This window comes from Micropterus dolomieu, linkage group LG13 (assembly GCF_021292245.1).
Source record: "Micropterus dolomieu isolate WLL.071019.BEF.003 ecotype Adirondacks linkage group LG13, ASM2129224v1, whole genome shotgun sequence".
Taxonomy (NCBI): domain Eukaryota; kingdom Metazoa; phylum Chordata; class Actinopteri; order Centrarchiformes; family Centrarchidae; genus Micropterus; species Micropterus dolomieu.
In genome coordinates, this window is record NC_060162.1 from 23,114,100 (window position 1) to 23,124,535 (window position 10,436).

The window sequence follows — 10,436 nt, forward strand, 5'->3', positions numbered from 1 at the left end:
TATATATATATATATATATATATATATATATATATATATATATATATATATATATATATATATATATATATATATATATATACACACATACATATACACACACACACACACACACACACACGTGTCATTTAGCTTTATTCCTCTTTGCTTTTGTAGAGAAACTGTTATGTTCAATGACGTGAGGAAGACACACACAAACACATGCAGTACAGACACACACTTGAGGACTTCAGCTGACTGCAGCAGGTCTGGAAAATGCCTTGCAGTTGTCATCTGTAAGGTGTGGCAACAGTCTGACAGCACTGATGGAACTAATGCAAATAGATCATGCTGTAATCTTCGATCTATGCGGAGCAGACTGCTCTGACTGCACTGGGCTGGAGCGAGGCCTGCTTTCATCCCAACAACTGCTTTGAAATATGCCGTTACATCATGAGCCTCATCGTGACTGTCATTATCACATTAACTATTGGAGTTCGCCAGGAGACTTCGGTTCTCGAGTCGACACATTTTCACACAGACCAAAAGCTGAGCTAGCCAAGACTGAGGGACCAAATTATCTTTTCACAAACAATTACTCATTTTTTATCCATTAAGAAGAACTTTTGTATGGGTTATTCCATGAGGCCCAGGGAGACGATTCTGAAAAGGATCTGATTGTCTTATAAGGTTTAGCGTTTGCTGTAGAACAGAATATGGAAAATTAGCAAACAGATGACTTGCCTGAATCCAGACTTGTACTGCATAATCGTCTAATTGTTTTAGAGCTCACAGGGTTTGGAGAGAGTGTCTGGTTGTACTGGATCAGAGCCAAACATGACAGTGACCTTTCCTTCGTGGGAACCTCTTGAGCCTCACAAACAGGATGTGGCCAACATTCAATGGGTTCACTGTTGTTATACGGTGGTGTTTTCATTCCAGACTACAATACTTAAACCTGCTAATGTAAATATCACACAAGCAAAATGCAATTAGGCTAGAATATATTAAGAAAACACTTTTTCAAAGCCATTCGCAGAATGTTTAATTGTTCATGGATGATTTTGTAGAAGACAATAACTTTCCTTCTGCACCCGCTTCCTTAAAGAAAACATCCTGGTTCTTCTAAAACTGGGGGGAGGGTCTAGGTCCCCCAAGTGGTGACCTAGAAGGGGCGGTCTGCATGACCACAAGGAAAAATGTGGAGTGGAATTAAAGCTGAATGAATGTGGGATCAATAGATAAAGTGTGCTCTGATGCTAGCAAAGGTAGCAAGATTGAAGTTAGCATTTGTTTAGGCAGATGGCAGCTTAACTTGCATCTTCATAATGTGATTTTAATCAAGTAGCATTCAATTTAGCTCATTTTGTTTCTAGTTTTGTGGTTACTGATAATGAGCTGTTTTAAAGGGCAACAGTTGAAGAAGCACTGCTGTAATCTTAAACTACGTTAACTTATTTTTTCCAACAAGCTGTGAACACAACATTGACATGATATCACCCTATTACGTTAGCAAAAAGTTGCCTACTGTCTGCTACACATCCAGCAGACACAGAGAAACATTATCATTCATTCAGAGCACAATGATCCCAAAGACGTTAAAACACACGGTAGAACCTGAGGAGAACTGCAGTTTCAAGTGATAATTCTCTGTGGGTTCAGCATTACAAGTGACCACTTTCACACTAGACATGGTCACATGACCCATCTTTAATATATATATATATATATATATATATTAAAGATGGGTCATGTGACCATATATATATATATAAAATGATTATAGCAGCTTTAAACAACTATATTTATACAAGTGATCCTAATGCTAAAGGAGTGTGAAAGAAACAGGATACTGATGATGAAGTCTGGGAATATTGATTATTTCTCTATTACAGGCAGTCAGATCAATCTGTTGTATGATATGACTACTGAAGTTTATTATACATTATTAAAATATGTTGTGTGTAAACAAAGCTGCAGCACCACACAGGTGGAAACTAAAACACTTAACAGAAGAAACAGACGCCTGGTGACTGGACAAAATACGTTTGAGCGCTATTAAAACGTCTGCCAGTGTTAGATGTAACCCGGCAACGTTGAGTGTTGTTGTCCAAATGGAAAATATCCTGGGAACATTTGTGAAGTCAGGTGGAGAATGCTGCCAGGTCAGACATTCAGCGCTATGATTTATGTGTGTCCCGGATTGTTCAAAAACCAGCCTGCTAAGAAAATCATCTCCTGTTCAGACAACTGCTGTAAAAAAAACACACTTGACTTTTTTTTCTTTAATTTAAAACAGAACACTTGCTGACTGACTGGCAAAACAGGAATGCAACCAATTCCTAGAGGGAGAATTGTGTAACTTAACACCTTGGGTTGCAAAATAGAGTCCAGACTGGTTACAAAAATCTGTGTGAACAGTGATCTTGTGTGTGTGTTTATTAAACAGATATTGGGAGACAAACTGGCTATTTACTGTACCTACTGGTAATATTCTCTCTTGTGAGAATATTTCACTTAAAATTCCCTTTGGAGTATGGGCTTTACTTATACAATGAAATATTGCCTCAAATTTTGTCTTTGATTGAGAAATTCACCTAAATTCTCTCTTTATCGATGGAAAATCAACCTCAAAATCTTTTTATACATTGAAAAGTTCCCTTAATTTCTCTCTTTAACTATGAATTTTCACTTAAATTATCTCTTTATTGTTTAAAATTCTTCTTATATTGTCTCTTTGGGGTGGTGATGATACAGTGGATAAGACACATGCCTTTGGGGCGAGAGACCTGCGTTCGAATCCACTGTGAAACCCGAATGTGTCCTCGAGCAAGACACTTAACCCCTAGATGCTCCAGAGGCGTGCGACCTCTGACATATATCGCAATTCTAAGTCGCTTTGGATAAAAGCGTCAGCTAAATGAATAAATGCAAATGTCTTTGACAAAGAAAAAATCTCTTAAATTCACTCTTTAACAGTGAAATTTCACTTACGTTCTCTTTGATCCAAAGATTCACGTAAAATAATCTAAAGAAAATTATTTCCTTTCATATGACAAATGCACACAAATTCTCTCCAAAGTCACGTCCATTCTCTCATTTAACTTTGAAAAGTCTACCTCTGCTGGAGGCACCACAATCCCGTTTCAGATTTGACTCAACAGTGTTTGTTCAGGTGATGATAAATGAAAAAGTTAATACACACACTGTATTTTTTCTAACTTCTGGCTTTCTGAATGAGGGAATTCTGGATTTAACTGAGTGTGAAAAAATGAGGCTGAGTCGGTGGGTGTGTGATTTAGGGAGCAGCATGCTGTGTGTGATGTGTGAACAGACAGTGCCCCGGGCTGCTGTGCACTGTGAGATAACAGCATGAACAGGCTGAAGCAACCTTAACAGTACACACCGAGCTGCCACTGGGGACAACTACTGTACTACAAGTATACGAGCAGACTGCCTAATGATCTCTCATCCTTTGAGGATTGTAGTCACAGAGACTTTAATCCGGGACAGTCTTATTATAGCCTCTGTCTATTTTTACCTTCCCTCAACATGGACATTAGAGGTCCATTTACTTTACTAAAACATTATTTTTGTTCTTGCTTTTTACTTTGCTTTCATTTGTATTTATATCATTCTCTGTGCTGCAAAGCAAGTCACTGCTCGCTTAGATTTTTTAACGATCAAAAATGCCAAACGTTCTCCGTTTCTAGCTTCACAAAGCAGAAAGTGAAGATTTGCTGTTTAAAGTCATCTAGGGCTGCAAGTAGATACATATTTAATATATATTTTTTCAGCTGCTTAGTCTTTAAAATGTGCTAAACAATGTGAAAAATGACCATCACAAGTTTCCAGACTTGTCCAACAGTCCAAAACCCAAATATATTCAATTTACTGTGATGATCAGGACTGTTGAACTGGAAGCTGGAAATATCTTTAGGTTGTGGACGGACAAAACAAGTCATTTGAAGACGTCACCTTGGATTTTTCACTTTTTAACCAAACAACTACTCGCAAAAATAACAATTAACTGCAGACCTACTGATGTTCATTTCTATCAAACACCTTTTGACTCTGCTCTGGTTTAGCTGTGTGGATCAGATATTTTGAGAATAGACATGAGTCACAGAAGCTCCAAACCCAGGTGGTCAACTTGTGGAGGTTCATTCATATTTGATGAGAGCTGCCTTAAGTACGTCCCTGCCTGTGCAGCTGACCCGACTCCATCTGGCCGACACAAAGCAGCCAGCTCTACTGTTATATGAACGCCAGCACTCCACCCTTGATGACTGGGAATGGATGGATGAAACATTCAAATTCAGCAATTTATGTATGATCTAAACTCTTAATTTGATTGTCTTATGCAGAAAGGCACGGGACACAGAGAGTGCCTTTGTCACTGCTGCAGCCTTTCCTGTTTTTATTCAATTTAACCTTGTTCATTTCCTCTCCAGCCTCTGTTTGGTTTAATAAGCTCATCCACCCTTCATGCTGATGCCTGTTCAGTGAAGAAGCCCAGTGGTTACAGAAGTAGGTTTGTTACCAGAACACGGAACCAGCTGGAAAAATTGAAATCCATGAAGTTACTAAGACACCATCCTGTTCAGCAGCTACAGTCCCGTGCAACACATTTATCATGCTCAATTCTTAAGAAAAAAATCCACACTGAAGAAACCCAATGTGTCTCTGACCTCCTTTTTTCTTTCATATACTGTTCAAGAATAGGCAGTCTATCCATTTAGGTCTGACTTAATCACGGTTGGGACTACAACCCTTACTAATCCCCTGATCTCTCCACCAACTGGCTGCTACTGCCCAAGCACTCTCCAGAGAGTTACAGTTAGAGGACAACAATTCACCTGGGAGGTGTTCACCAGGGATACCACATAATCATCACAGTCCAAAATGTGTTGTTACTGTCTGTTAGTCTCACAGATTACTTGTTTTGACCATGTGAAAATATGAAATAGTTTCGGCGTGATTTAAAGCTCGATTCATATTATACAAACATCATTTAGACAAATCTCAGATTGTGTTTCAACATCTCTTCTCCTAGCAGTGTGCATAGCAGGGCTGCAATTAACCACTACTTTCATCATCAGTGTATCAGTTCATTCTTTTCTCAATTAACTGACTTCTTGTTTAGTCTGTGAAGTGTCAGAAAATGTCAAAGTTACCAGAGATGCTGTCTTCAAATTGCTTGATTTGTCCAAAACCCAAATGTATTTTATTTACACTGATGTAAAAACAGAGAAAAGTAGCAAACCCTCACATTTCAAAAGCAGAAAACCAGAATGTTCGGACAATTTTCTTGACCAAACAATTAACCAATTATCAAAATGATTCATTTTCAATCAATCGACTAATCCTTTCAAGCACAAGTGTACCATAAAGGCTGGAACATGTATCCCCGGGATCCGCATATAAGCAAAAGTTTATGGGTGTTGTTCAGATACCTTTGGATATGATGCGAGTTTATTTCTTTTACTTTTCACCCCCTGACAAACAGTTGGATCAACCAGTCAGCCTGTTTGATGTGCAAGGCTGCAGGACACATTGTTGCAATTTGGGAAGCGTGCACCTGCAGTTACCCATAACACCTTTCTCTGGGTTGATCCACAGGGAAAAATCCAACTGAGGACATCTACCTGAACACCGTTGTAGGTCACCTCAGTTATGGTTTGACTTTGGCTGCACCGTCTACATGATGTCCACCAGGTGCAGGATAGGTGGAGGTTTAGGCCTCTTCTCATGGAGTATAATTAAGGATGAATGGATTTTGAGACAATGGGCACAGATGTCTTAAAGTACCCTTGTCCTACATGGTGGCTGTTACCCCACCTGTCATATCATTGCCCTGATTATAGTTTCTTTGTTATGAATTTTCAATGTGAATTTGATGTTCTCAAAAGGACCTCTAACTGAAGTGTTAACACCAGTTACACAGAGGTCATAGCTTAGGGGCCACCTAGTGGGTTCCCTAGGCCTGTTCCTAGTAGGCCTGTTAGATAATGAGTATAAGACAAATGATTAATTTAGTAGGCGAATGCATCTTGTTATATGCACAAAGCATTTACTCGCATTTGTATTGAAAGCCCAAAATAAGACACACAGCTCCTCCATATGGCTTTTGTTCTGCATGTTCTGAGCCATTTATCCCGTTTAAACCCAATTATTTCTCTTCACTAACAGCATGTAAAGAGAGTGACCTCCTTCCTGATCAGCTCGGTCTATATGCATCTTCCCTTCCTCACCCAGCTGAGAGAGGAACATGGAAGGAAATAGGACCCTCTGTCCCCTCCCTTCCACTGGCTCCCCTCCCTTCCCCTCCCTATTCTCTACACTTTCCATTCAACCACCACCACCATCCCTGCGGCTCCGCTATGAATTCGGGGGAATAATCTGCCCCACGGTGACACCATTAATGTGCCCTTAAATGCTTCTGTGGCTCTACAAATACAATTAAAAATCGAAGCTATTTTTTCCAAAGTGAAAGGACAGCTTGAAAAAAAAAAATCCAGTCGGGTACATAGACTGAGCGTTACAGCGGATGCAGCGAAGCATTTGCCCCACCAGTTGGTGTGCAGTGATACCCGGCCACTAGACACACCGTGTAACAAAGACCACCGGCGTGAAATCTCAACTGTCATGCATACCATGCACAAAGACTGGTACACTGAGGGGGGATCTGCAACACAAATGATCATTCTAAGGCTAAGTGGTAGCTCGGGTTTACCCGGAGATGAGCACTTGTCGCAAAGATGCTGCAAAAATCTAATTTTTTCAGCCCCACCACACTATCGGTGGCCTCATTAATTTATCGATCCTAACGCGCGTTTGGCCTCCGCGAAAGCAGATTCCACAATACAACCGATATGCATCTGCAAAATGCATTCAAGACAGCAACTCGTGCAGGCATTTCCTTCAGTCCCGAGCTCAGATTTTTCGAGGAGCGCAGCGGGGAAGGGAACCATGCCGCCCCGTTGACATCCTGCACCCACACCAGCAGGCCCACACGACCAGACACTGGACACCCGGCCGGCTGGATTTATTCTGAGCTACTTCAACATTAAAAACATCCCAACACTCACTGTGATGCGGGGGATGTTCTTCTTGCCCTGATAGCCAGACATCTTCACCGGTTCTTCTTCTTGCGCTGCGCCGTGAACCGCAATCAATGCGACGGGATGAACGGATTACTGCTGCTCGCCGGGTTGAAACGAGGATGATGATGTAGGAGAAGCCTGGATGGCCGCAGTTGATCCTCGGGAGGCCACAAACGTACAGAATCAAACTCTCTCTCAACTCCGGATCGCGTCCTGGCAGCCTCCCGGTCTCCGCCGATGCACCAAACCTTTCCTTCCCAGACGGAGTCAGACAAGAGGGGAGGGAGGGACCGCTTCAGAGACTCTTCCCATAAAAGAACCCCACGGAGCATGCGCAGAGCCTCGCCCTGCTCCATTGACAGGAGAGAGCCACTAATGCCATCAATTGCTCTCCTTGGATTAGTGAAGGCAGAGAGTGCACCATCTGAACAAATGAAGAAACACCCAGCAGCCATCTTAACTGCACTTCCCTTCATGTGTTGTGTCTCCAAAATCAGAATTTTATCAGAGCAGGTCCGGTCTCAGCCAGTGCACAGGTTGAGGACATTCCCAGCTCAGTTTACAGCTCTAACGAAGCTGAATTTAAGATTTCTTGAATCACTATTGATATTGTTGATTTAAACAGTCCCAAGATAGTTTCAAGATGTGACTAGAAACCGGAAATGAGATTTTAACATAAAAATATCAAATAAAACTGACTTGCACTGATGGAAATGATTGTCCATGCACCACAGAAGCCAGAGCAGAAGCCTCTGATATTTGGTTTGTGTTCAATAACAGAACAGTTGGAATGAATTTAAATTAAATATCCTAATGCTTAACAGACTCAGTCTCTGCTCCCATCGCATTGCATTTTTTTAAATTTAAAGTGAGATTAAGTACACTTGAATTACAGTGGACAAGCAGAGAAGAGTCATTAAGTCAGCAAAGTGACTCAGTAAAGTTATTTACACAGCGATAGAAAGCTTGCTAATATTAGTCATACCAGTCCAAGTAAGGCTGTAACTGCAGAACCATTGAGTGTGTTGAATTAAGAAAGGCTCCATTTTATTTCTTATGTATTCAACTTTTCATTTGCAAGAGGAAGAATGTGTTTCTGGCCTCACTTCTCCTATTTTAATAGTCTTCAGTGGTGGGAGAATATCTTTTACTTGGGTAAAAACATAGCAATACTGTACCACAGTGTAGAAATAAAATAAAATAAAATTCATGCAGTCAATATTTGACTAAAAGCACAAAAGTATTAGCATCAAAATATACTTAAAGTACCACAAGTACTCATGCAAAATGGCCCATTTGTGAATCATTGGATTATTATTAAAACAATGCATTAATGTGTAAAGATAGTGCTTATTTTGATTAATTAATATGTTGGGCAGCATGTAATTTTCCCCCTGGGGGTCAATATAGTCTTATCTTAGCCTATGATAATACATCAGCATTCATTTGTTGATCATATCATTAATAATGTGAATTTTAAAAAAAACTTGTGACTTAAGTTGTCAAGTAAATGTACAATATTTGCCCCTGAAAAGTGGAAAAACTCATGTAAATTGCAATTGTACTTACGTGCAGTACTTGAGTAAATGTACTTAGTTACTTTCCACCACTGCAGTCTGCTTATGTCACAGTTTTTTTATCAAGCACCGTCTCAAGATGTAGGCTATCTTTTAAACTTCCCATCATTTAATTTGATCTCTTATTCATATACAGGAACATATCATGTCAAATCTATATTCTTGGAGGAGGGTAGGGCAAACTACTTCACATGGAAGACTTGAATAGATATAAGAGAGAGTGGGTAAAGAGTGTATTGTGTGGCTAATGCTTCCAATCAATATGTAACATGATACCAGGGCGCAACACCACTACCACAAGCTTTTAACAGCATCCTGAGTGTTTAAATATTAAGTAAAGGAAGCAGTGATGCTGTTAGTGCCACGGTTGACCACCCAACTGTAAAACCTAGTTAGTCACTTTGAAGCTGCGGTAGAAAAGTTGACAGGTTTTCCTGCAAGTCATGGGCGTCGGAACAGCCATCTCTTTTCCTTAAGCTCCACACCCTCATGTCTGCTGTTAAATGCACCGGCACAGTAACGCTTCGTCCAAAGTGTTCCCCTTTTATACCTGTGTTTTCTCTCAGTCAGACCTGATCACACTGAGTATGCAGATGTTTTGCTTTTTTCACTCAAGGACACTTTATTCATGTGCAGTTGGTGAACACACACTCTACATCGTTTCATTATCAGTCAGAAAACTGCACTGTGCAGCAGAGGGGATAAAAATGAATACTCCTGTGAGCTGGAACTGACAGGAGCCACTCCCTCTGGCAGCTCTGCATGGTGGGCCCTCCATCCTAACTCTGTTACATCACAGTGCTTTCTGGGAAATGTAGTCAGGGCAAGTTGTCTGGCTATACATTGGCTGTAAGCTTGAATAAACTCAAATGAGTGGCAGAGGCTGTAATTGGAGCACTTTTAGATAGGGATGGCGCAGGTTCATGCAAAGATTTGAATGTTGGATCATGACAGAGATTAGAGCTGGAGAGAAAGAAAGACAAAACGAAAGATTGAGAGAGAGAGAAAACATACACAGTGAGCATGCAAAATACAAGAAACTTACCCTTTTATCATCCAGATTCTGCAGAGCTTCTTTGCCCGTGCTCTCCCTTATCTGCACCTTCCTCGGCTGGGAGATGTCGGTCTGCCGGTCAATGACTCGACCGTCACTCCGGCCCCTGCACGAGGGGGGTGTATCAAAGTCGAGCGTCTTGCTGTCCGAGGAGCCTTCCACTGGGCAGAACACGCCACAGAATTTCTGCCTCGGCCTGGCGGGGCTGTCAGAGCCCATGCTCTTGAAGAAGGCTGGTACTTCCCCGGCGGTCGACATGCCTGGCAGACGGGGTGAGGCTGTGAGGTTTCTCGGGGAGTAGCTGCACAGATGCTCAGAATCTCAGCTTCTTGTATTTTTTCTCTTCAGCTCAGCACGCCTGGACAGCCACCGCCTTTTGCCGGTTTTCAAGCGCAGGTGGTCGCACTGTGACAAAAGCGCAAACAAAAAAAAAAAATCTGTAAGGCTAATGCTGCACGAAAACACTCCCACTGTAGAGAGGGAGAGAGAAATGTACCATGAATCAATGTAATATTATAAGATATCCGCTGTTTGCCTCGTCTATGATCCCCCCTACAGATCAGCAAACAGTTTTGAATTGCTTACTCATGAGTCTAAATTAGCTTCTAGCCTGCAGCCAAATATCCTTGCGCGATTTCACGAGATGTAAGTCAGCATAAGAGGGAAAGACCCTACAGTCCGGCTTTGTCAAAATGAAGATCCAATAGGATACAGGAGGAG

The 10,436-nt window shown here is 41.3% G+C and overlaps 1 protein-coding gene across 2 annotated transcripts in view; it reads right to left on the bottom strand.

Moving 5' to 3' along the window:
• dpysl2b (dihydropyrimidinase like 2b) overlaps nt 1–9,974 on the bottom strand; it is a 29,876-nt gene extending 19,902 nt beyond the window's left edge. The window contains exon 1 of one of the 2 annotated variants that reach the window (XM_046067207.1): nt 9,708–9,974. In XM_046067207.1, the coding sequence (XP_045923163.1) occupies nt 9,708–9,974 (267 nt within the window). Of the gene's footprint in view, nt 1–7,070; nt 7,352–9,707 lie in introns of those variants that run through there. The other variant, XM_046067208.1, reaches the window with a different exon arrangement.
• Nucleotides 9,975–10,436: the final 462 nt, after the last annotated feature.